Genomic DNA, 27,356 nt, shown 5'->3' on the forward strand with positions numbered 1-27,356 from the left:
TTTTTGTAACAATAACTGGGTTGAAACTTTGATTTTAATGCGAGATCCATGCCTTAAGTTGTCGATATATTAAAGAACAAATTTCCAGTGTGCTGGGGGTTGTGGATTGTGATATTTCTCAATATGAAACTACACACTGCACATTCTGTAATAATTTTTTGGGGAACTGTGTGATGAGCAACAGTCTCTGGTTGTCAAAACCTCCCAAGTGCAGTCACTTAAATTTAGAAAAGGTAAAATGTATAATATGTTTGCAATAAATATATTAGAAATCCTTAACTTTAAAGCAACATATATGACTACAAAATTTGCAAAAAGCAAACCACAATTCTAAAAGAAAAGAAGGTCCTTTCTAAATTTTCTATTTAAAAGCCAATATTACCTTTACAATCAGAAATAAAAAACAAACAAAAAAGCTTTGATAATGTGCAGGTCACCTCCAGCACTTTCCGTGGCATTTATTTACAAATATGAGTCATTCTGTTGAGATCTCTCTCACCAGGCAGACATATAGAGAAATGGTTTTTAAGGATCATTACTTAGGAAGACTTACCTACAAGAAGAAAAGTCAATGTAAACATTGTACTTAGAATAATCTTCCATGATCGTGTTACCCTAAAAGAATAAAAACAATGATTAGAAAAAGAATTTAACAACATCATGCATTTAACTTGGACTTTAGCCACTACTCCTAAGTCAACAAACTTAATTATTCTCATTCTTGCTTAATCTAGGTTGAGTCTATGAATTACTTTAATTTCCAATCCACTATTTTTTAAATCAAGAGATCATTTTCGTGATGATACACACTTACCAGCATATATGTGAGCACATAGATTTAGTCATACCTCTCGCTTTCACATATGCAATGCTTATGCTAGTATACGTCTATTTATATTCTTAAAATGCTTATAAGAAAAAAACAAAGGCGGTTTTCTAGAGGTCTCAAATGTAGAATTAGCTACGAAAAAAGAAAAAAAAGAAAAATCAGGCTCTAATTTTATGGAAATTCGGTATTAAGATAAAAAACTATGACAATTAACAAATATCTGATAAAATTCTTTGAAGTCATCATGACCTTTTTTCCTACTCTGTGTTGAAGTATAGTATGCTATACAAAAACGATTTGTGTTCTTTTCTGTGTAATTGTACAGCCCAGTGATGCTTCACAGAATGAACACATCCATGAAACCTCACCCAGGACTGGAAATTGAGCACACTCAGTTCCGCGGACTGAATTGCACTCCTCCTCCCAACACAAACACACACCACACACACATTCATTTGTTGAAGCCCTACCCTCATTGTTACTGTATGTAGAGATAGGGTCTTTAATTGCTAATCAAGGGTAAAAGAAGTTATCAGTGGGACTCTAAACTAGCAGGATTGTTGTCCTTAGAAGAGGTGGAAGAGAGACTAGAACTTTTTCCCTCTTTGTGCAGTCAGAAGAAAGGTCACATAGGGACACAGTAAGAAGGCAATCCAGGAAGAAAGCCCTCACCAGAGACCAAATCAGCTGGAATCTTGGACTTCCTAGCCTCCAAAACTGCGAGAAAATAAATTTCTGTTGTTTCAGCCACCAAGTCTGTGGTATTTATTGTTGCAGCCCAAGCAGATAAATACACCAAGCCCATCAGAAGCCCATCTTGTGCCCTCATCAACCCTATACCTCCCACCTCTGAAGGTACCTGCTCTCCTGAGCTCTATCCCCATTAAGTAGGTTTGCTGGGTTTGAACCATCTATAAATGGACCCATGCGGGTATGGGCCCTATCTGTCTGCCTCCTGTTCCCAGCCTTATGTCTGTGAGAGTCAACTGTGCTGTTGTGTATAGCTGTGGTTCATTCATTCTTATAACTGTATAGTATTTCATTGTGTGAATATACCATGTGGTTATCCATCCTAACATTGATGGGTGTTCGGGGCTATGATAAACAATGGAGTTATAAATATTACTACAAGCAATGCAGCTATGAACATTCTTGTACATGGTTTTTGATGAAGACAAGTATGTATTTCATTTAAGTATATTCTCAAGAGAGGCATTGCTGGGTCATAGGATACATGCATAATCCGTTGCAGTAGATTTTGCTCAGTTTTACAAAGTGGTTGTAATGATAACCTTTTCACATCCAACCTTTTAAAAAGCCCTAAAGGGTGGATGGGGAGGGAAGCTAAAATGATCACATTAAACTGAGGTGAAAGTTGTAAACTTCTGGATAAAGTATTACAAGTTGGCAAACTAAAAATTTCTACTTAAAACATAAGAAAAATAACATAAGATGAATCATTTGTTAACTGTATTCACTAGAGTGGGCCACCTAATTCTCCCAGAACAGAATCTTTAAGTAGCTTATCTCCCCTACATAAAGCAGTCATGCCTATTAGTCATCCAAGAGTGTGAGACAGTGTGGAAAGCAACTAAGAAGAGAATTTTCTTAACTCTCTTCCCTCCAGGGAAGTGTATTCTGAAACCTCTTCCTATTAACTATTATTAGAGATGTGGAGAGCGGTAGGGGGTCCACTGTATAAAAAAGGTGTTCATAGGTCAATTATGGTCTATAAGAGCTCTTCTGGTGGGCTGCATTAAATGAAAATTATCACATTACCATATTTACCAAAGATTAATTCCAGTGTTTTTTTTTTTTTTTTTTCTACTAGAAAACTTGCTGCCAGGCTCTGCATTGCAAAATTCCTTCGGTGCCTTCGCCCAACCAGTGGGATTCTGCCATTTGGGGCAAGCATATTTTGTTATTAATGTGATTTTGAAATGCTGCTCTACTTGTACTAATAACTTTGTAGTATTCCTTTTATTTTTATTGACAGTTTTGTTTCTGTGCAAGTGCTTCATTGTTACCAATAGGAAGGTTATTTCATCACCATTCATAATGCAGACGGCCACCACGCCCAGCCAGGGCATGGACACGCATCTGCCTCTCTGCTTCAAGGGCCTAATTGTATCATATGTCAAACCCACTGAATAATACAAAGTCCCCCACCCCATATACCTACCACTTTTCTATGGCAAATCTGGATGTTTTGCCGTGTTTGCTTCAGTGCTTTTCTAATAAAGTTTTTGTTTTTCCAGCAGGCAGCACATGGGCAGGGCGTTTGTAAATAGGTTTAGGGTCTTTGGATTCCCTGCTACAATAATCCTCACATATGTTCTCACTAGAGGAAACAGGGTGATTCACTCAAAATATGCATCCCCTACCAGAGTCTTTAGTCAATTATCACCCGAGAATGTAATAAATGCCCCTCTGCGCCCAGAGTCCTGAGCCCGGTGCTAAGCTCTGCATACCACCAAGACTATACAAGCGAGGCCAATGACAAAAAAAAAAAAAAAAGTGAATTATCTGGATGGTTTTAAGTTCCTCCTGCTGCAGCTCATTCTTTTAAACAGGATGGCTTTCCTTTCTTAATCCTTGTCCCCAGTCTGCTGTTATTAATCCAGATACTGTTGACATAGAAGTATTGTGATCAAGCGTAAGTACTGTGATCAAGAGAAACCTTCAAAGGAAACTATTTGGAAATGATTTTCTCTATAAAGGAGGAAAACACTGTCTGTCAGGTAACAGGTAACAGGTGAACAGGACACAAGTGACAGATGTAACACATACAACCTACAATTTCAGGCACACCATTCTGCCGTGTTTACCTACCCATTCACATCAGGGTTTTCATCCTCTGATAGCAAAGTGCTGCCACTGGTGCTACCGCTGGCGTCTTCAGAGCAACCTCTAAAAAACATGGCAGCCCTTCTTGCCTTTGCTTTTCCACTCATGATCCCCTACCAAAGAACAAACAGCTGGTAGGATGAAGAGCAACATTTGTCCTCATTCCTATTTTATTAAAAACATGAAGCTATACATACAGTTTTTAAATTTGTTTTGTTTAATGTCTTCTTCCTCCACGGGTGTTTCTTCTTGAAGAAGGAATTTTGTAAAGCTTCTGAGTCTTCTGTTGCATCATCCTCCGTGACACCTCATAATGCAGATGGCCACCACGTCCAGCCAGGGCATGGACACGCATCCGCCTCTCTGCTTCAAGGGCCTAATTGTACCATATGTCAAACCCACTGAATAATACAAAGACCCCTCCTCCCATGTACCTACCACTTTTCTATAGCAAATCTGGATGTTTTGCTGTGTTTGCTTCAGTGCTTTTCTAATAAAGAAAATATCAGAAATATAATGGTAGACCCCCAGGTATCCTGAATCTCAGCCCTCTCTCTTATTTTCCACAGATAACTACAGCCTGAAAATTGATATACTCTATTCTCATTATTTTTGATACTTTACTATGTAAATGTGTATCTACAAATAATATTGTTTTCATGCTTAAAATGTAGACTAAATGTTATGCCACTCTTGGTTTTCTTACAATATTATCCATCTTGAAACATTAACTCCACTCAGTTTAATTGCTCTATGGTATTTCATTGTATATACATGACAGTTCATTTACCCGTCCTTCTATAGATGTATACTTATGTTGTTTTCAGTTTTTTTTGGCAAAGAATAATGCTCATTGCATGTTGTTATATACACATCACAAGGTTTTTCTAAACATACACCTAGAAACAGAATAGTTAGGTGGAAGGATGAGCTGGTTTATTTGGGGCATAAATTCTAGGATGACAGTTATTTCACTCTCAGCACTTTGGAGATACTACTCCATGGCCTCGTGGATTGATTGTTGCTGATGAGAATTCTGTCTGATCTTCATTTCTCTTGTGTTTTTGGCAATTTCTCTGGTAGTTTTTAAGATTTTCTGTTTATCCATATTTTCCAGTTGTATTTTAGTGTATCCAGGTTTGATACTAGTTTTTGTTTTTCCTCACTTATAACTCAGAGAGTCTTTTCAGTTTGGACACTTGCGTGTTTTTTTCAGTTCTGGACTATTTTTCAGCCATCAGGTCTTCAAATATTGCAACTCTGCCACTGCCCCAATTTTCTTAGAATGGTCCACCTATTGACACTTGTGTCTCCCCTTTACTTTCCATATAGTTCAACTGCTCCTTCATATTTGTTTTTGCCCTTTTCTCTTTTTACTTATGCTGATTTCTGGGTGAATTTGTAAGTGTTATTTTTCAATTTACTATCTATTTTCTGAGAGTCTAGATCTATCCCAAGAAACCCCCAAGTTTCTACTTTTTTACCTATTGGTCCAAAATTTGAAAGTTACAAAATGGTACACAGCAAATATGGCCTTTCCACCCTGCATTTGCCTTCTAGCTATTCGTTCCCCTCCCTCCTAGCATCTATGCTACCATTTATACTATTTCCTTTCAAAGATGTGATATGCATGCACAATATGTGACATTGTATTATATATGTAGTATTTCATATGTATATTTATCTCTCCACATTCCTAATGGTAGCTTACTATAAACTGTGCTCTCCATCTTGCTTCTTTCACTTAAACATTTATCTTGGAAGTTTTTCTGATGGTTTGAGATAATCTTCCTCATTCATTTATGATTGAATAGTGTTTCATTGGGTGCATGGGCCATAGGCTGTTTAGCCTGTCTCATATTGATAGGCAGTTTGATATTTAAAATAATGTACAATAGTAATCTTGTATTTAAGTTATTATCCATATGTGTGAATATATCTTTAAGGATATATACCCAGAGGAGGAATTTCTGGGTCAAAGTCTATGTGTATTTTTCAAGAATAAACCCGTACATATACAGCCAACTAATCATTGATAAGTTTGCCAGGTGTGCACAATAAGGAAAGGACCCTGTAGTCCCTTCAACGAATGGTGCAGGGAAAACTAGATATTCACATGCAAAATAATTAAATTGGACACTTATCTTACACCATACCCAAATATTACCTTGAAATAGATAAAAGACTTAAACATAAGAGCTATAACCATAAAATTCCTAGAAGAAAACAAGAAAAAATCTCCTTGACATTGGTCTTGACAATGACTTTTTACATATGCATCAAAAGCACAAGCAAAAATAAATAACTGGAACCACATCAAACCAAAAACCAAGAAGCTTTTGCACAACAAAGGAACTTAATAGCAAGAAAACAAATAACTGAATTTAAAAGTTGGCAAAAGTCTTGAATAGACATTTTTTTTTCCAAAGAAGACATACACATGGCCAACAGACATATGAAAAGATGCTCAACATCAGTAATCATCAGGGAAATGTAAATCAAAAGAGCAATGAGATATCACTTCACAGCTGTTAGGATGGCTATTATAAAAAAGATAAGTGGCTAGTGTTGCACAAAGTGGTACACGCCTGTAATCCCAGCTACTTGGGAGGTTGAGGCAGGAGGACTGCTCGAGCCCAGGAGTTTGAGACCAGCCTGGGCGACATAGCCAGACACCGTATTTTTAAAAATTTGTTAATCTTAAAACAAACAAAAATATGTAAAGATAAGTGTAGGCAAGAATGCGGAGAAAAGGTAACCCTTGTATACTGTTGGTGGGATGGAAATTGGTATACTCATTATGCAAAACAGTATGGAAGTGCCTTAAAAAATTAAAAATAGAACTACCATATGATTCAGCAATCCCACTTCTGGGTATATATATCCGAAGGAAATGAAATCAGTGTGTTGAAGAGATAGTTGCACTTCCATGTTCATTGTATCACTATTTACAAGCCAAGATATAAAAACAACCCCAGTGTTCATTGATGGATGAATGAATGTGATTTATGCACATGCGCGCGCGCACACACACACACACACACACACACAAGGTGGGTGGGGGGTGGCGGGGGAAGAGAGAGAGAAAGAGAATGGAATATTATTCAGCATAAAAAGTAGGAAATTGTGTTATTTGTGTCCACATGAATGAGCCTGGAGGACATTATGCTAAGTAAAATAAACCAGACACAGATAGGTGAATACTGTATGATCTAATTTATATGTGGAGCCTAAAAAGTCAAATTTGTAGAAGCGAAGAGTAGAAAGGGAGTTGCCAGTGGCTGATAGGCAGAGGGAGTGGGAATGGGCAGATGTTGGTCAAAAGGTGCAGAGTTTCAGTTACAAGAGGCATACATTCTGGGGATCTAATGTACAGCAGGCTGACTACTGTTAGCAATATTGTACTGCATACTTGAAATGTATTGAGAGAGTAGATCTCAAGTGTTCTTACCCCACACACGCATACACAAAGGTAACTAAGTGAGATGATGAATATGTCAATTAGCTTGATTGTAGTAATTATTTCACAAGGTAGATGTGTATAAAATTAACAGGTACAACTGAAACATAGAAGTTTTGCTTGTTAATTATATCTCAATAAAGTTGGAAAAAATCCAAAATGTGTCATTTTCCTCCGGAAGAATTTCAAACAAAGAAAAAGGCCATTATTTTCACATGCAGAGCACTGCAGAGTCAAAGAAATCCAGTCTCTCTCCTGTGTGGAAGAAGATGATCTTGTTTCTCCAATGAGGTTGAAAACCCAAACTGCTATACAACACTGAAATACATAAATATATATCCAAAAAGAAAAGCTTGTCTTTAAATTACTCAGATTATCAGGAAAAAAGCACAAAATGTAAAAGCCCCTCCAGTTTGTGAAACCCTGGTGAGAGTGTATTGTGTGTTCTAGAGGGAAAGACTGAACCCACAGAGGTGAAGTTTGGAGAGGGGAATTATACACGGGTTTTCAGCTGCTTGAGATAGGAACAGACAGTAACAAGGCAGGGCAAAAGTGGAGAGATGGAAAAGCACAAACAGAAGATGTACCCTGAAAGTTTAAATAAACCAGCTTCAGCCAACAACATGGGTAAACCAACAGAGACCAGGCAGGAAAGAAGGACCAGAGGGCTTTGAAAAATCCGAATTTGTACTCAAATACATTTTTCCTCTTTTCAAAAAGGTCATAAGCAGGAGATTATCTGCATATCTACAAGTAAAGTGAATAAAATTAGGCATAAAGTGAAAATATATGTCAGAGAATGTTGGATCTTTCTAAATACTGAGGGCCATAATGTGGTAGAAAGATGATCATGTCATAAAGTATAGAAAATAAAGACATTGAGATATTCTCATTATAAATAAATTATTCTTGTACCATGTTTTAATTTGCATGGCATCATTACCTACATTCTTATCTGATCTGGTTTGCAAATATTCGTAATTTCAATCACACTGCAAAAGTCAAAAATTGGCCAGGCATGGGGGGGCTCATGCTTAGAGGCTGAGGCAGGAGGATACCTTGAGGCCAGGAGTTGGAGACCAGCCTGGGTGACACAGCAAAACCATTGTCTCTACTAAAAAATTTTAAAATTAGCTAGATGTGGTGGTGTGGGCCTGGAGTCCTAACTACTCCGGAAGCTAAGGTGCGAGGATCTCTTGAGCTCATGAGTTCAAAGCTTCACTGAGCCATGATCACACTAATGCATTTTAGCCTGGATGACAGAGCAATATCCTGTCAAAAAAATAAAATAAAATAAAATAAAATAAAAAGTTTCTTCTAAAGAATGATAACACTTCATCATCACTCAACTTATGATTTCAGCTAGTCAAGAAGGTTATCAGCTTGGATGAATGCTGTACTCTTCTGTTAATCCAATGGAGAAATACAGATGCTCTTTGATAATGACAGCTCCAGTTATTATGATCAATTAAAAAAAATAACCTTCTTGACCGGGAGCCGTGGCTCATACCTGTAATCCCAGCACTTTGGGAGGTCGAGGCGGGTGGATCACGAGGTCAGGAGTTTGAGACCAGCCTGACCAACATGGCGAAACCCTGTCTGTACTAAAAATACAAAAATTAGCCAGGTGTGGTAGCACGTGCCTATAATCCCAGCTACCCCGGAGGCTGAGGCAGGAGAATTGCTTGAACCCAGGAGGTGGAGGTTGCAGTGAGCTGAGATCACGCCACTGCACTCCAGCCTGGGCCACGGAGCAAGGCTGTCTCTAAGTAAATAAATAAATAAATAACCTTCTCTTGACCATACAATCACGTAGCTAGAGGATGCCGTGACTTGCGCAAACAAAAGCATTTGTCATGCTTGGCAATAACCTAAGAGCCTGTATATGCAGTGGAACAAACATTTGACATTGCAGTATGAAGTCTTGATTACTCATGACTGGACCACTGAAGATGCTTAGAATTTGTTATGAAATTATATTACAGCAGGATAAACCACAGAATTAGAGTTAATTCCTGCACAAAAACTATCTTCTCTTTAACCAATTCTGATATTACCTGTCTCCTGCTAGATTTCTAAGGCTATACTCATGTAACAGAAACAGACTCATGTTCAGTTCAAGTTGTCAAATACCCACCGTCACAAAAAGTCTGATTTTTTAAAAAAAATTTCAACAAGAGAAAACCAAGGCTACTAACTGTTGCTGCAGTGGTTGGAACAACAGGATTTCTTTGAATGTTCTCTGTATCAACTTATCCCCTCAAACTCTCACAAGGGGTTACTGCTGGGTAATTAGCCCTATTATTTTTGCCAGGGTGGCATGGGGCTTTCTGGGTATCAAAAGTGTCTCCTACCGAACTGTGCCATAGCTGTTGGTGTCTATTGACCTCACCAAGCATATGCCAGATCGATAATCTTCATTCCCATGAAGCACCATTGGTAATATATTCATTGTACTTTCTGTAGACCTCAAAATCCACGCAACCAAAAAGTTCGCACTGAAGCCAAGTGTTTGGAGTTCTAAACACGATTCTATATAAATATGGTCAAGAGCTTTAAAAAAAGTCTCTCAACTTACAAAACAGAATTATTCCCGAAAAATAAGATATAAGGAAGAATGTTCACATAATTTTATCATCGACACACAATTTCCAAATACTTATTAGTCTTTAAAAAACGCATTAGATGAGAAATTTGCAAGCAAACTTGTCTAAAACTAAGGATTCCTTTACTAAGTGAACCATTACTCCTGCATCTCATTAGTAAATTCTTTTTTTTTTTTTTTTTTGTATACTGGTGGGGTGTTTTGTTTTGTTTTGTTTTTAGGGTGAGACAGTTATACTTTGGAAAACATGATGCATGTCCCCAATTTTTCTGGACCTCTCTGCAGTAACTGTGGTTCCCAGCCAGAGCGGCACGAGGACTGAGGCCTGACTCTTGCCTTGGGCCCACATCCCCACGCCCCCACACCCCCACACTCCCACACCCTCACACGCTTGCAACAGTAAAGCCCTGCTCCCATCCCCGCTAAGTCCCGCCCGGCTCCCGGTGGCATCGCCGCGCAGCCCTGCCCTGGTGCGGCTCTGGGCTCCGGGCGGTTGACCGGCGGTGCCCGCGCTCCGCTTCCGGCCCTGATTGGTCCACCGCTGCCCACCAGGCTTCCCCTATTGGCTGCCAGTGATCCCGCCGCGCCCGCCGGTTGGCCGTTCAGCCGTTGCCCTGGCGACGCCGATGTTGTGGTTCCGCAGCGCCCTGGGATTTTGGGTTTGGTTGGCTGCAGCCCGCCAGCCGTGTAAAAACTCCAACGCCGGGCGCCGCGGGCAGCACCCACGGAGACCCGCGGGGAGCTGGTGAGCCTGAGCGGGCTGGAGGACAATGGGGGCGCCCACAGGGGCCCCGGCCTTGTCCACTGTGAGGAGCTCACGGTGCGGGCAGTGCGCGCCGGGGCTGGAGGGAGGGGACCACCTTGTCGCCGGGTTGGGATGAGCACAGGGCGGGATCTCCCAGCCTGCCCAAGTCCCGTGGCCCCTTTGTTACCTGTTGTTTATCCTCTCTGTACCTACTGTATCCCTGGCGTGGACGTGCCTGTACTGAATACCCGACGTGACGTACCCCCTGCTGTGTGACCCGCACGCACGCATCTCTGCTGAATACCCCGCGTGAATGTGCCCCTGCTGTGTACCCGGAGTGCGTACGCCCCTGCTGTGTACACTGTGTGGACATGCCCTGCTGTCTACCTGGCGTGCATGTGTTCCTGCTGTATACCGGCGTGATGTGCTCCCTTCTGTTTACCTGGCGTCGACATGCCCCCTGCTGTACACCCTGCATGGAAGTGCCAGCGCTAGGCGATCGCAAGGCGCCTGCAGGCGTGTCAGGTGGAGGCGTACAGACCGACCCAGAGGGGGCGCGCAGATTTTGCTTTTGCAGTTGCAGCTTCTGACAGCGTGTCAAGCAGGCAGCGTCCAGAGCACCTGCGAACACCAGGTCCGGCAGCATCTGTCTTTTCCCGCAGCGTGCAGCGCCTGACCATGAGGAACACGAGCAAGGAACTTCAGGGCGCCACGCACCGCTACGCTCCCTGCGGTGAGTGCGCCCTGAGCGCGTCCCGGCCAGAAAGAGCTGGGTGCGTGCACTCTGCTTACTAGACATGCTGTGGACACGTCGTCCTCTATGTGGGCTGGAGGGGGGTGTGAACGATGGAGGACCAAGTGATAAAACTAACAAGTCAAAGAAAGGCACAAACTGCTCCTGTGCCTGAGTGTGAAATCAAGACTTAAAGAGAAATATGAGTGGGGGAAGTCTTGTTTTTCTTTATTTTCAACAAGAGAGAACCAAGGCTACCTATCTTGTTCAATCTGGAGCAACAGGATCCCTTGGAAGTTTTCATTGTCATAGTTCAACCCTATACAGTTCTCACAACTGCGTTCCTGAATGTTGACCTGGGAAGTTTCTTTTCTAGCTGAATTCCCTAGGTATTTCATTGAATCCCTAGACCTTGCTCCTACTTTAGACCCCAAGCAAGTTAAACATACATTCTGGTTTTAGTGTCTGGCTACAGGAAAAGGAATTCAGTGAGGTTCATGTCTTCTTATGTGCCAGGGTTTGAAGTGGAGGAGAGGGGAAGGAAGAATAAGTCTTGAGATGCTGTCATCTTTTTTCTTTTTTCCTGTTTTTTTTTTTTATTATTATTGGGAAAGACTGTAAGAGGGTAGAGAAGAGGGTCGTGGGGATCAGCTGGGACAGCCGAGTTGGAGCTGGTCGGCACCCTGGAGCCAGCACATCTGCTCAGAAGTGAACCATATGTGGCCCTGCTGCATACTCCAAGCATGTTGCTAGCCCAGAGCGCTACCTTGTGACCGCTATTGAAGATAGTGTGGCCATGCTGGGGATTGGAAAGGGAACAGCACAGAAGGCCTGGCTGATTTGCCTTTTCCCAGTGGGCTCTGGAGCCTTTATGTGACTTCTTGGTGTCTTCTAGTGGCCTTGTCTGTATGAACAACACTAAGGAACACTAATAACTGCCAGGCACTGTTCTAAGCGCTTTATATTAATATATACTAACTCATTTAACCTCATAACAGCCCTACAAGGTAACATTACCCTCGTTTTATAGAGTTTGGAGTAATTTGCCCAAGGTCACACACTTTGTAAGTGACTCCACAGCTGTTAAGTGAGGCCACAGCAGCCTAAAGCAGGAGCCTGTGCCCCGCGGGTATGTGAGCATATAACACACTGCCTTGTGCCTTATATACCAGAAGAGCTGGGGGATCTTTAGTTCATCTCATAGACTGTCACAGACTGTGTTTCCTCACTGATGAAACAAGGGTACTAATATTTGGCAAATGAGAAGGCAGGGAAGGCTATATATAAAAAAATCTATATGATACTAAATGATTGATATGGTACAAGTGCCAACAATGTGTTTTGCATGATAAAAACTGTGATAACTCTTAGTCCCTTTAACCCTCTGTGTGTGTGCATGTGTGTGTGTGCGTGTGTGTGTGTGCGCGCGCATGAGGTGATCATGGTTGGTTCTTACTGATCCGGGCCCTCGCTCTCTGAGTGCCTCCTTTGCCTGCATTTAGAAATGGCCAACCAGATTCGAGTTCAGTGCCTGTTCACAGCTTCCAGTAATGAGAAGAAGGTAGAAGACACACTGTTCTCTGTGGATTAATTAGTAATCAAAACACAGAGTGGAAAAATAAAGCAACAATAAAATGCCTTCTCTCAAAAAGAAAATATTTGAACTGAATATGATCAGACTATGAAGCTGCTAAATTCTCCTATTCATTCTTAAATTGATTCTCTGTGATCTTTTGTGCAATTCTTTAAACCTTTTCCAATTTTCTTCTTTCCTTTACAAAACCATATAGTGTTTATTCAGCTATTTAATGTCCTTTAGATACTTAAAAGATTGTATTAAATACCATCCATTAAAAATTCGATGTCTAAGCTTTTAGCTTTAAAGGATGGTTATTTCTCATTTCTGTATGCTTAAATGAATCGATTTATTCAGTACTATTTTCCTGTGTGTCTACTGCGTTAGTCAGCATTCTCCACACCAACATAACCAACAGCATATCCATGTCTACCTTTCTATATACATACACATATATACATAAATAGATAGAGAGATAGATAGATAGATAGATAGATAGATGTAAAGAGAGAGAGATTTGTTTTAAGGAATTGGCTCACATGATTGCGGAGGCTGGCAGGTTCGAAATTTGCAGTGCAGACCAGCAGGCCGGAGACCCAGGGAAGAGCTGATGTTGCTGTTTGAGTTTCAGAGCAGTCTGGAGGAAGAGTTTCCTCTTTCTGGGGGAATCTCATTCTTTTCTCTTAAGACTTTCAATTAATTGCCCACAAAAAGAGTCAAACTCTGTAAAATATTTAAAGAGGTTTATTCTAAGCTGAATATGAGTGGCCAAGGCCTGTGACACAGCCCCAGGAGGTCTTGAGAACATGTGCCCAAGATGGTTGAGTCACAGCATGATTTTATACATTTTAGGGAGACAGAAGTCATAGGAAGACATCAATCAATCCACGTAAGGAATACATTCATTCAGTTTGAAAAGGTGGGATAACTCCAAGTATGTGTGTGTGTATGTGGGTGGGAGTTGGTTCCAGGTCATAGGTGGATTTAAAGATTTTCTGATTGGTAATTCGTTGCAAGTTATTAACCAAAGACACAGAATCAATAGAAAGTAGTGACTGGGTTAAGATAAGGAGTTGCAGAGACTAGGGTTTTTGTCATGTAGATGAAGTCTCCAGGTAGCCAACTTCAGAGAGAGTAGATGTAAACATCTCTTTTTTTTTTGAGACGGAGTCTTGCTCTGTCACCCAGGCTGGAGTTCAGTGGCCGGATCTCGGCTCACTGCAAGCTCCGCCTCCTGGGTTCACGCCATTCTCCTGCCTCAGCCTCCCAAGTAGCTGGGACTACAGGCACCTGCCACCTCGCCCGGCTAGTTTTTTGTATTTTTTTAGTAGAGATGGGGTTTCACTGCGTTAGCCAGGATGGTCTCGATCTCCTGACCTCGTGATCCGCCCGTCTAACATCTCTTATCAGACCTAAAAAGGTGTCAGACTCAATTAATTCTCTCCTGGATCAGGAAAAGAGCTGGAAAGGGAAGGGGATTCTCTACAGAATGCAGATTTTCCCCACAAGAGACAGCTTTGTAGGACCATTTCAAACTGTGTCAAAGAAATCTATTTTGTGGTAAAATACTTCAATTTCTTTCAGGACCTGCTATCTGTCATGTGATGCTCTACTACAGTCAGGTTGCAATTTGGTCTCTGATTGCCACAAACAGTCTGTTTTTTCAGTCTTAAGATCTCTGTTTTAATGATAATGCTGGTCTGCTGTGCCTGAATTCCAAAGGAAGGAGGGTATAAGGAGGCACGTGCAACCTCCCTTCCCATTATGGCCTGAACTAGTTTTTCAGGTTTACTTTGGAATGCCCTTGGCTGAGTAGGGGGATTCATTTAGTCAGCTGGGGGATGGGGGGGCGCGGGGCTTAGCATTTTATTTTTGCTTTACTCTGACTGGAGGAAGCCCACCCACATTACAGAGGACAGTCTACTTCACTCAAATTCTACTGTTTTTAATGTTATTTTCATCTAAAAAACGTCATAGACACAGCTAAAATAATGCCTTACCAATATCTGGGTACCATGGTCCAGCCAAGTTGACACATAAAATTAGACATTATATCTACCCAAGAAGAGGATATTGTGTTAGACTCTGAACATACTGCCCCTGTGACAGGACATTCTGATAAGTGCTACTAAATACACCCAGTCGCTTGTGTCACATTAATTGCATCTTTTGTATCTGACATTCTTCCTGGGTTTTGTTTCTAAAGTTCTCAATCAGGTGTGATTTTTTTGTCTTATATTTGGGTATCTGGTTAATCAATTTCAGATTCAGATAGTTACCTAGAACACCAGGTGTCTGAATGCCCCGGATCTCTTCTCTCTGTGAGGGTCATCAATAAACACTGGTAACTCCAGGTCCCTGGGATTTTGCCAACTCACTTGACAGAAGCTCCCAGTAGGACTCCAGGGAGTCTCCTGGGTGGTCCCAAGCCAGTCTGCAGGGCCTGTCCTGGATGCCCTCAGCTCAAGGCCTTAGGGAGCCTCATGGCTTCACCAGGCCCATGTTCACCTTCTCTGTCCATAGCCCCTTTCTGCATGGGCTCCAATCAGGAAGGGAGGAAGGACAGAGAATAGCTCTCCTCCTCCACTCGATTGTGCCTGGCTTCTTCATGGGACCTTTGACAATACAAACCACACAATCTACACTCCCTGTGTTTCAACTTGATCTTTCTCAAGGGAACCAAACCCAGTCACCTTAAGAATCTCTGAGTCTCCACCTGAGAAGTTTTTCCATAACACATAGGCACCTGTTTCCACCATTTTTCAGGAACCATCTAGACCTCTGGCCACCTTTCACTGCTCTCTTTGGCCTCAGGCATAAGCAAAGCCATTATTATTGAAAACAGTAACTACACATTAATAATAATGAAAGGGACAAGGAGAGAGGGAGAAGGAGAGTGATAAGGTGAGATGAACTCTCACGTGGGGAGTCTGGGTGGAGGGAAGGTACTGTACTCGCTCGTGTGGAGACGGGCTGCTGAGCTGATTCTAGCACCCTTGCTCGGTGGACAGGTCTCTTTGACCACTCCCCAGTCCCGCCTCTTCTCACTTTTGTGCTAGTGGTAAATGTGTTCAAACAGGCTGTTATTTCTGTGACAGAACTTAGATTTCAGTATTTTTAGCATACTAAATTTAGCAAATCTTGGTCAACATTTAGCCATATATTCCACAGGCTTACCCATAACGTTTTACTTAAGTGATTTGGGATTTTTCAGGAATGTATATTTCCCAGCATAACCGGAAATACAGTTGTCTTATTTTTATGGAGGATTAGGAGAGAGAGAGACAGAGACCTAATGAGGCTTGGGTAACTCCCTGGGAAGCTAAAGCGCCCATGAAAGAGGCTGAGCCCTCAGAGCTTTCCCCTTGGTTGGTGCCAGTGGTGGCGTCTTGGTGGGCAGTAGAGACTGGATTGCATGGCTTGTGTTATGATTCACATCAGGAACTCAGAAGAGGGCATTTTCTTCCTTGCTAATAGGCTCTGTGGCCTGCACTACTCCACCTGATGGGGCTGTCTGCATAGACACTCTGGTAGAGGACTAGAGGCCACCCTGGCACACAGCAACAGCGTGGCCCTCTGCCTCTCTCCTCTATAGATTGGTATTACCATGTTCCAGTGAAGCGCTCTGAGAAGGCCGTGGATGCCCCACCGGCGTCCCAGATCCCAGGTCTCAGCAATTTGGGAGACTCACACGGCAGGGACCTGCCTGGGACTCGGAGATACTGGATAAAAGAAACAGATTCGGAATATGTGAAGCTCGCGAAACAAGGCGGCAGGCCTGGTGAGCCCCCGCCTGCCCTGTTCAATGTGGCAGCCTCATGGGCAGTGAGGGGGGCGTTTGTTCCTAATTTCTTCCATATAAAAATATTACTATAGAGTCTACATGTTTAGCTTAGGGCCTTTGGAAATTTAGGTTAATTAACTAGGTGTAGGGATGGGCATGCTCTCCAGGGATGAGCTAATTTTTATGATGTTAGAATAAATAGGACGAATTCACAGAACTGCCTGTGTAGGATATTTCTTCTGAGTAATGCCTTTGTGATGATCCAACCTTCCCTCACCCACTTTATATTCTTATTACAAAGAGAATCTCAGGAAGTTGCCTCCAAGAGAGAATCTGTCTTTGCACGCTACCAACTCTTGGCTAATTTTTGAAAAGGTTTTGTTTCCTGTTGTTTATTTTCATTGCGGCTTGTCCTTTGTATGAAAATGTTTTAGAAAATGAAGACCATAGATGAGTTTCAGTGTGATGTTGATGAGGATCAAATTTTGATACATGATTTAATTGAGAAAGGACTGCTTAATCATGCTAAAAACTAAGGTATTTGAGCTCAACAGAAATTACTCAGAGGGTTGGGAGATCACATCTAAAATGTCTCAGAGCCAGTCTTGGGGTCAGTGACTTTGAGAGACACTAACCTTTTTTCCCCTCTGGCTGCCATTACTCCTGTGGGGATTGTCAGAAAGAAAATGGGAAGCAAAATGGTGACATCTTTGCTTTAATATTAAAAGGTTGGACTAAACAGTTTGATGGACTAGGTGTGACACTCAGAGAACAGGACCTAGACATTTTTTCTTAGATTCACCTCCTCCTGCTGTTGTTTAAAAGAACATTAAGGGGACAAACTCTGAATGTCCGTAAATCAGATAAAAGAATTGCATCAATAGTAGTTTCCTGAATGTGATCATTGTGCCATGATTACGTCAGGAATGTCTTTTGGCAACATCCGCTGAGATATAGGGGGATGACTGGGCATTGCGTCTGCAACACGCTGCCCAATGATTCTGAAAACAATAATGACAACAAAAATAATAATAAGAGAGAGGGATAGACAAAGAGAGAAAACATAAAGCAAATATGGTGGAATATCATCTGGGGAGCCTAGGTCAGGGTACAGGGGAACTCATACTATTCTTGCAATGTTTCTGTAAGTCTGAAACATTTAACAATGAAAAGTGCTTTAAAAGTAAAAAAAAAAAAATGAAAAGTTAAAATTTTATTATTGATAGTAATAGGTCAACCAAAGTTGTCTGCTACTGCCATGGGCACTGTTATCATTTTGCTGTCCTTATTATCAGGAAAGTCAGTTCTTCCCACTCCCTGCTTTTTGAAACCAGAGGAGGGAAGTGTGGGGAGCTAGAAAGCAAGTGGGTGAGTCGGGAGCTGGCCTGGGCCTCTGAGAAGGACCCTGTACTCTCTGTGCCTCTCAGGGTTGGCTCCAAGGTGACTGTGAAATCTCCCAGGTACCTTTCAGGGGCTTGTATCCTACTTCCCATCTGGAAACCTGGAGGGGTGACTTCTTCTGGAAATGGTGGGGGTGGGGTTAGGGACAGCTCCACAGTGGCAGAGGACAGTCAGACTGTCCTATGCTAGGAGAATGGTGTGGGGGTAGCTGAGGATGAGGGAGCCAGCATGTGCAGCCCCTGGAGACCTCAGCAGTGGAGGGACGGGCCCCCTCCAGGAACTGGTGGATGCTGGCCTGCATAGATGCAGCTCAAGACCAGGAGCTCTGTCCAGATCTGCAAAGAGTGAGATGTGGGGAGGCATACAGGATGTCCCTTCCTGAGCACAAAGCAGGATGCCCACCTGTCAGCCTGTGCAGAGACAGGTGAGGATCAGGGATGCTCTATTAGCCCCTGGATCCCAGAGGCAACCCCAGGGAGACCTACAGTTCCCCTTGTAAATTGAGCCTATCACTGGCAATGCTGTGTGTCTGTGTAGGGGCAACGGTGTGTCTCACAGCCATGTCATTTTCTCTTTGAGATTTGTTGAAGCATTTTGCCCCTGGGACCAGGAAAGGCTCCCCAGTGGCCTACTCCCTGCCAGACTGGTACATCCACCACAGCAAGCCACCGACAGCAAACCAGCAAGAGTAAGTATCTTAAAGCACTCACATTGTTGTTTATCTTTACAGGAAAAAAAAAATAGCCCAATTTGAATTTTAAAAATACAAATATCTAATACTGATAGCAAGCATGTGATAATGACAACTTCAGGTTCTCTTTTACAATAGCCCACTCTTTGAGGGATATAGCCTAAGTTGTCAGAAAACCAGAGTTCTGGAAACCCTGGCATTTTGTGCCACCCTAGAGTCGTGTGTCTTTGGGCTCCTTCTTGGTAAATTGCACTGTAGTGTTACCGGCGGGTCTTTGTTCTTAGAGCTCCCAAGATGGTGGTGAGCTGCTCCCAAGATGGTGGGTGGTGGGCTGCTCTCAAGATGGTGGCAAGCCTTTTGTTCTCTGACCTGAGGTTCTTGGCCTCACATATTCCAAGGAATGGAATCTTCGGCCATGCGGTGAGTGTTATAGCTCTATTAGAAGCTGTGGGTCACGAAGAGACCCTTGGAACCCAGCAACTAGTGTTCAGCTCCATTAGGACAAACCCAGGCACTTAGCTGTGCAGGAACAATGAGGAGCCTCTAGCCCGATGGGGAGTGTCAATGGGTGCCTCGCTGGATCAGAAGTGCAGTGGACACTCTGCCGGATCCGGAGGGGTGGAAATTAGCGGCAGGTCTGCGACGGAGGCAATCAGCAGTGGTGGACCGTGGGCGAAAGCTCAGCTCAAGCCGGAACAAACACAGACCAGAAGAGTGTGCAGTTGCAAGATTTAATACAGTGAAAACAGGGCTCCCATACAATGGGAGGGGACCCAAAGGAGTTTGCTACTGCCAGCTCAAATGCCTGGGTTTATATCCCGATCATTGTCCCTCCCCCTGTGCTCTCAGGCAACAGATGATTGACTATTTCATTATCTCCTGCTTTAGCCTCATTGGTATTTTAGTGAGCTCTCTTTACTATCTGATTGGTCGGGTGTGAGCTGAGTTACCAGTCCGGTGTTTAAAGGTGGGTGCAGTCACCTTCACCAGCTAGGCTTAGTAATTCTTGGCCGGCCTAGGAAATCCAGCTAGTCCTGTCTCTCAGTAGGACTGACCACATCCTCCTGACGTGGAAATAGCAGCCTATCCCAAAGGGTTCTCATTAAAGACAAAAGGCACTAGGTAAAGCTACAAATATATGAAATCCTAAATTTCTATGTTCAGTATTGAGTTATGAGGAGCCATTGTTCCCATAATATTTGAAATGTCTAAGAAATTTCTATTTGTGGACATGCAAACTTTATCTCCAAAACCACCTCTCTTGGATTGAGAGGTAAAATGAAAAATCATTTCAGGCCATTTCCCCATTTTTTGGGGCTTGAAAATAGGACTACCATAGATATAGTTACAAGTAGTTATCTGGTGTTACTTGAATGTTCTGCCATGGTCACAGTGCGGCTTTTGTCTTCAGGATTCTGTTTCCCTCTGTAGTTTAAAATGAATACACAGGGTGGCTCACACCCAGGTGGGTGGATCACCTGAGGTCAGGAGTTCGAGACCAGCCTGACCAATATGGTGAAACTCCATCTCTACTAAAAATACAAAAATTAGCTGGATGTGGTGGTATACGCCAGTAGTCCCAGCTACCTGGGAGGCTGAGACCAGAGAATTGCTTGAACCCAGGATGCAGAGGTTGCAGTGAGCCAAGATAGCACTGCTGCACTCAAGCCTGGGTGACAGAGCAAGACTATCTCAAAAAAAAAAAAAAAAAAAAAAAAAAATACTCTGTGCTAACAGAGGTTACATCAAAGTGGATGAGCTGAGCAAGAAGAGAGAGTCTTAGAAGGGGAAGCAGGAGACTGGGGGCACTCCTGCAATGCTGCTTGCACTTGCAAGAACAGAGCAGAGCAGGCAGCCTCAGGTGAGAGTAGAGCCCGAGTACCCCAGGCAGATGTGGAGGGATGGGTTTCCTGAGCACCCTTGACCCTGAGCTCTGACTGAGGGGTGCCCAGTGGTCCTGCGGCTACTGGACTCTAAGCAGCTGTGCACTTTCTTGCAGCCGAGGGTGGCTCCTGCTCTAGCTGGGTGCCCTGAGCCAATGGTTAATTCTTGGGGGGAGGTGGGGGCACTTCATGTCTCTGGGGTGCTCCTGGAGAGCGTTACCTCAGGCATGCCCCTTCCTCCCATATCCACACTTCCACATGGACTTTTTCGTGTGTATGGGACTTTTTCGTCCCTTCTTTCTGCTTTTTCCTTCCAAACTGTTGGTACCCCTGTCCCTTTGCTGTCTCCTCCCACCCCATATGTCCTTACTAATTGTCCAAGCCTTCTAGTGATGATCTACTTCTGGGGACTTCAGTGTTTTTCGTCCTCCTAGGACCTTGTCCTCCTCTGGACTGCAGACCACCTGCTCCAGGTCCTGGGACAGGCCGAGGATGTGAAAAGCAGGAAGCACAGGAGAAATTCTTCCTTCACTGAAAATCTGGGAACCCAGGAGCTACAACTTAACATGCTTTTTTAAAAAAATTGTCCCTCCCTTTGTTGTTTTCAATGCTCATCTGTCTCTGTGGGCTTTTTACTGCCCTCAGACTGTATCAGAAGTGGGAGGGCTGGGGAGAGGTGCCGCTTCTCACACCTGTGCTCCCTGAGCAACTCAGCCACACTCGTGGCTTCTCTTACTGGGTATCTGGGGCCACCTTCCAAGCCTGCATTTCCAGCCTCTGACCGCTGCTCCCTGGCCTCTTCACTCGCTCTCTCAGAGGACCCCAGCCACCTCCTTTAGGTGCTTTGCTGCAGTGGTGCCCAGGACCCTACTCCTCAACCTTGCCCTTGATGCCCACTTTGCAGCTGAGGCCTCTTCTCAGCATCCTGGAGCCCTGAACAAGTGCAAATGAGGAGCGGGACATGGAGGAGGGGAGTCGCTGCAGCCCCTCAGACACTGCGTCGGGGGGGTTGTGCTGCCATGTCAAATTTGAATGCAGTGTTCTTCCCTATTCAAACCTGGTTATGTGTACAGATGGTCCTTTGGGGATCTAAAGGCTGAAGCATTCCAGTGCCTTTGATGCCCCTTCTGTATGTGCTGTGTGTATGGGAAGACTGGTTGCTAGTTTAAATGCCCACATTAAAAATGACCATCCAACAGGAAACAGAGCATGTTATTATTATTTTAAATGAACATGTTAAATGGTAAATGTTTAGGGGTGTTTAGTTATTTTAAGGGGTCAAAGTGGTAGATGCTATTCTAAAATAAATAATTATTTTAGAAGACATGTTTTATAATTTCATATTTTAGTATATCTCATTTTACTAATGTTAAGACCTTGTGATTTCTGAGTGGCCCTCCTGGGAGGCAGGCCCTGGAGGGGTTGGTGTGTTGCTTAGCAGGCACAGGAGGGAAAGGCCTGTCTTTGTTTTCAAGGAGGATGGGTAGTGCTGATGTCAAGAGAGACGGAAGAGAAGAGAATAAGGGAGGGAGAGAAAGAGAAAGAGGGAAAGAAGAGGAAGAGGAAAAGAGAGAGAGAGAGCAAGAGAGGGAGAGAGAGAGGAGAAAGGAAAGGAGGGAGACAGTGAGAGAGGGAGGGAGACAGGAGAGAGGGAGAGGGAGAGCCAGCAATGGAGATGAAAGGGAGGGAGGGAGCTGAAATGGCTCTGAGCACCAGGCTATAACTGCTGTCTGTCCCTGCAGAGTGCGGGCTGTCTCCATGCCGGATTACATGGTTCATGAAGAATTTAACCCCGATCAGGCCAACGGTAGCTATGCATCCAGAAGAGGGCCCTTCGACTTCGACATGAAAACAGTTTGGCAAAGAGAGGCTGAGGAACTTGAAAAGGAGAAAAAAAAGGTGACGGGAGCCCATAAATAGATGGCATCCGCATCCGCTTTGCTTCTGTGGCCCCAAGTAATTAAGTGCTGTGATGTTAGCTGCTGGTGGTGTCTTATGTTGCCCGTGGCATCGGCCACGTGCTCTGTGTTTTAAGTTTGGATCTACTAAAAGGCAAACAGCCACCATACTGTGGTCTTTCTTTTTCTTTTTATGAATAATGACTTTAAGAGGTAAGATTCCTTTTTGCTAGATGATTTACAGATAGTTAATGCTTATCTAGAGGAAAACTGGCTTAGCACTTCTGATCTGGCAAATACAGAAAAGGAATTTTATATTTAGTTATCCCATTTCTGAATTTTTTCATTTATTTAAGTATTAAGCGTTTTCTGGAATACTCTTTGTTGATAATAAAGGAAGAGAAGATGAATTCTCTTCTTCTATGTGAAGTCCTGGTGGTGTATTTGATCGCAAAGGAGTGACTGGCCGTGCAGTGAAGCCTTCTCAGAGGATGTGTATTTTAAGAACGCAATGAAGAAAGTTGGAAGTAATCTTGAATTGGTGGCTCTGTTGTTGGGAAGTCTTGATCAGAGGCCCTTCTGTCCCCTTTCCTTGGGGCTGGAAGAACAAGAGCCAGGCCTGCAGCTCTGCCAAGGGCCCAGTATTGCCTGGGGCTTCAGCACCACGTCTCAGATTAGTCTCAGTTCTTGCAACTCTGGGGTTTGTGAGTGAAACGGTGAAGTTCACATTACAAATAACAGTAGTGTTTGATACTGAGAATAAGAGTGAACACTGTTGTCACCTGACGGGTGATCATTTTGAACAGTGAAGAGAATGGATGTGTCTCAGCATAGGCGGCAGTTGTTATGAACTCTCTATGCCTGATTCCTAGACTGTTGCCTCAGCATCTTGGTTTGAAGGGAAACCCCTCAGTTTATTTTGGGGACTTGAGTAGCTGAATACCAAGTAGAATGTCAACTGGCTGCAATGGGCCACATGGTTTTTCTTTAAGATCTCCACGTCCAGCTGTGATTCGGATTTTGGGTTGTTTCCGTGATCCGTGCAAAGGCACTGGAACTTTTATTGTTGTTTTTTGTTTATTTTTTTTAATTAGAGAGAAGTTCTCTCTCTGTCACCCAGGCTGGAGTGCAGCGGCATTATCATAGCTCACTACACCCTCGAACTCCTGGGCTCAAGGGCTCCTTTGCCACAGCCTCCTGAGTAGCTGGATCTACAGATGGATACTACCGTAGACACTCAGCCAAAATGGACCATGTTAAGAATCAGATCTATCTCTTAGTGTTGTGCAAGTGGCCAATTACACTGAGTTACAGCCTCTAGTGACAAATGAACCTTTGGATATTAACCATGGTTACAGCTCACATCTACAGAAATCTTAAAATGCTAGATGCTATATCAGTCTCAAATCAAGTGGGGTTTCTAAGTTAGTACCCATTTACAAAAGGTGTGCTAGGGGCTGCACAAAGTTCCTGAAGCCAGCCCCTCACTGTGGGGAAGGAGATAGGGTGACAAGTGGTGGTGGTTAAAGATACATATGCTGAATATTTAACAGGTAGAGGGACATGGTGTCGGGTAAGGTGCAGGGGATGAGCACCACATAGGGATGGGCTCCGATTGTCCTAATAAGACAACACAATCACCACTTTGGTACGAAGGTCACCTATGAGTGATGATCACATCCTGGGCGTGGGCCAGCCGACAAAGTGCTTCCTCAACTGTGCCCTGGCCCCACATGGGGCACGTGGTGGACGCTTGACAAGACTTAGGGCACATATGTTGCCTGTTGGTTACCAGCATTCATGGGGGTCTTGCTCACCTACAGGGTGATCGGGGGATCTTGTTTCCTTTTTTTGAATAGCCATCTTTTCTTCCTATAATTGTTAGCAATACCTCCACGGATTTTGTTTGCTTGGTTTGGTTTTTTCCAGTTTTCCTGTAGCATTTATTTATATTTCTTTTAATAAGAAATAATTTACATAGAGTGAAACCCACCTTTTATAGAGAACTGCTCTCCAGGTTTTGACTAAGGTGTCCCTTGTGTACCACCACAGCCGTCAAGGAACATAGCAGTCCTGTCGCCCCCAGCATTTCTACACCTTTTTATGGTCAGCCCCTCACCAGACCCTTGCAAGTCCCGATCTGTTTTCAGTCTTTATAGTTCTTCTGGACAGAGCAGGAGCATCGCCATCTTGGACAAGCCTCTCATTCTAAAAGTCCACCTTAATTAAAACCGCCTAAATCCAAGGGGCATCAGCCTAACGGCTAAGGTCAATGAACCACAGGTAATATCTCCAACCAGAAACATTCAAACTCCTCCCTGACCAGAGACATGGTGGCCCCTAAATAAGCTCCCTCCAGCCAGGAAGATTCCAGTCCCGAGTTAACCGCCCTCCGGGCTGAAAGATGTCTGCCCCGAGATAACCTCCCCTCCTCCCAGAGAGTTTCCAACCCCACCATGAACTTCTCCACACACATGGACATTCCAAGCTTCTTATAAGCCCCCTCACCCTAAAACCAATATATACTTTTAGTCTGTAAGAAAAAGTGCTCCTGACCACAATCGGCCAGGAGCGCCTCTCAGGTTTTAACTAAAGAAAAGCTGTCTTTGACTGTCAAGCCGCATTTCGTGTTTCTTTCCTCTTTCTTTAATTCGTACACTTCCTTTTCCAGAATGTGAAATCAATGGAATCATACGGCGTGGAGTCTTTCCTGCTTGACTTCTCCAATGTGGTGTAATGCATGTACATTATGCATCTACATTACATACGCGTGGCCGTGCTGTTCCGAGTATCAGTAGTTCATTCATTTCTGTTGCTGAGTTTCATTGGCTGATCATGATACCATTTGTTTATCCATTCATTTGTTGGTGGACATCTGGGTTGCTTTCAGTTCTGGGTGATTATTACAAAAGCATACAGGTGCTTTTGTGAACATATGTTTTCATCCGGGTGTGGGAAATTCCTTCAGGACCAGGCTCTTAGCTGTTCATTGTTTTTCCTCCTGAGCAGATGGCATCTTTACTCGAATATAACAACTGCTTTTGAGTTACAGACTGTCCCTTTTACGTAACTATTTTGTTGAATGAGATGATTGCTGAATTATATTTTATTGTGACCATTTACAATGACCACATTGAAAGTCCAGCCCTATAAGCTTTGTATCTTTGCTACCATTGGTGAGTTTTCTTCTAGTTGTTGAGTGCTTTCTACTAACTCAGGGTTTCGTGTGTTTCCTCACACAGCTGAGGCTACCGGCCATTGACTCAAAGTACCTGAGCAAAGCAGACACCCAACTTGGCCCTAAGGACCCTACAGGAAGTAGACTCTCCTTCCCCTCCATGTAAGTGCTTGAGCTACGCCCGCACTGTCTGGACTGGGTTTGGGTTTGGCCTTCCGTCTTTCATCCGGTGATGACTGCGCCAGTGACAGCATCCACACAACTTCCCGAAGCCCTGTCTGCGGCCTGGCCTGGCTGTGCCTGTCGCCCCCTCACTGTGGTTTCTGTTCCTTCCTAATGTCATTTTGCCACTGTTGAACACATCTGCCCTTCCAGGTCATGCTTGCTGCAGGTTAGCAGTGTGGAGGCCCTGCTTCTCCATCAGGCTGTGTCCTGTCTGAAGCACCCACCCCCTCCAAGGCACCACCCTCACCATAGTTTGCCGGGGCTGCTTGTCCTGCATGTAGGGGCCACTAGGTCCTGACGTTTCTGTGTCCAAGTCCTGAACTGAGGTGTCTGCGCCTTGTAAGCATGCTGGCTCTGTTTCCAATTGGAAGATAAAGCAGGCACACTGACATTTGCTGATCCTCCAGCTGGAGAGTGAAATCCCTGAGGCCTTAGGTGTCTTCTTACTCTCCCAGATCCAAGTTTAATGCTAGGATAAATATTATTAATTACCTGACTAATTCTTCAAACAGCTTCTTGTCCAATGGGGAAAAAATAATCAGATACATTGCATTGTGACAAATGCCATGACAGCACCAAACTAGACTGATAGAGAGGGGAATATACATGTATTCATATGTGTTTATATATATGTAAGTATATAGGTATACCTAGACATGTATTTATAGATGTGCAGGAGAGAGAAAATGAAGCATTAGGAGTGGCCTTGATAACAAAGTGATTGGGCGCAAGAAATCCTCCCACCTCAGCCTCCCAAGTAGCTGGGGCTATACGCATACACCACCACACCCAGCTGATTTTTTATTTTTTGTAGAGACAAGGTCTCATTATGTTGCCCAGGCTGGTGTCAAACTCCTGCACTCAAACAATCCTCCTGCCTCTGTCTCTCAAAGTGCTGAGATGGAGGCTCAGAGAGAACAGGTGGTGGGTTGCTACTGCTCGAGCTGAAAGCTCACACTACCTCTACCGTGGCAAACTGCCCTGTCACTCTTCAGTGTGGGTCAGGGTAAGATGTGAAGATGCAGTAGATGGTGAAAGGCTAAGCTAACAACAAGAAATGACTGGAGACAAACCTGTGTAAGAGTAAAATAGCAGCGGGTAACCATTGATAAGGACAAGAAAGAACCAATAAGAAAGTAATCATTTGTTTTTTTTTTGAGATGGAGTCTTGCTCTGTTGCCCAGGCTGGAGTGCAGTGGTACGAACTCAGCTCACTGCAGCCTCCACCTTCCAGGTTCAAGTGATTCTCTTGCCTCAGCCTCCCAAGTAGCAGGACTATAGGTGCCTGCCACCACAGCTGGTTTTTTTTTTGAGACAGAGTCTCGCCCTGTCCCCCAGGCTGGAGTGCAGTGGTGCAATCTTGGCTCATTGCAAGCTCCACCTCCCCTCCTGGGTTCATGCGATTCTACTGCCTCAGCCTCCTGAGTAGCTGAGACTACAGGCGTCCACCACCGCGCCCGTCTACTTTTTTGTATTTTTAGTAGAGGTGGGGTTTCACCAT

At 43.7% G+C, this 27,356-nt stretch overlaps 2 protein-coding genes across 6 annotated transcripts in view; one reads left to right on the top strand and one right to left on the bottom strand.

Annotated features, from left to right (window-relative positions):
- The window catches only part of SUN3 (Sad1 and UNC84 domain containing 3), a 49,799-nt gene extending 45,841 nt beyond the window's left edge, over positions 1-3,958 (bottom strand). The window contains exons 1-3 of the mRNA XM_011996489.1: positions 3,874-3,958; positions 3,662-3,789; positions 554-615 (exon numbers count right to left, since the gene is read on the bottom strand). Of these exons, the coding sequence (XP_011851879.1) occupies positions 554-615; positions 3,662-3,783 (184 nt within the window). The 5' untranslated portion in view covers positions 3,784-3,789; positions 3,874-3,958. The remainder of the gene's footprint in view (positions 1-553; positions 616-3,661; positions 3,790-3,873) is intronic.
- Positions 3,959-10,367: 6,409 nt separating this feature from the next.
- LOC105551314 (chromosome unknown open reading frame, human C7orf57) overlaps positions 10,368-27,356 on the top strand; it is a 27,152-nt gene continuing 10,163 nt past the window's right edge. For 2 of the 5 annotated variants that reach the window (XM_011996490.1, XM_011996491.1), the window contains exons 1-6: positions 10,368-10,486; positions 11,149-11,219; positions 16,391-16,576; positions 18,560-18,668; positions 22,297-22,453; positions 25,695-25,792. In XM_011996490.1, coding sequence (XP_011851880.1) covers positions 10,368-10,486; positions 11,149-11,219; positions 16,391-16,576; positions 18,560-18,668; positions 22,297-22,453; positions 25,695-25,792 — 740 coding nt within the window. Of the gene's footprint in view, positions 10,487-11,063; positions 11,220-16,390; positions 16,577-18,559; positions 18,669-22,296; positions 22,454-25,694; positions 25,793-27,356 lie in introns of all 5 variants that reach the window. The other 3 variants (XM_011996493.1, XM_011996494.1, XM_011996492.1) reach the window with 2 other exon arrangements.

Source organism: Mandrillus leucophaeus, unplaced genomic scaffold (genome assembly GCF_000951045.1).
Source record: "Mandrillus leucophaeus isolate KB7577 unplaced genomic scaffold, Mleu.le_1.0 Scaffold517, whole genome shotgun sequence".
Taxonomy (NCBI): Eukaryota; Metazoa; Chordata; class Mammalia; order Primates; family Cercopithecidae; genus Mandrillus; species Mandrillus leucophaeus.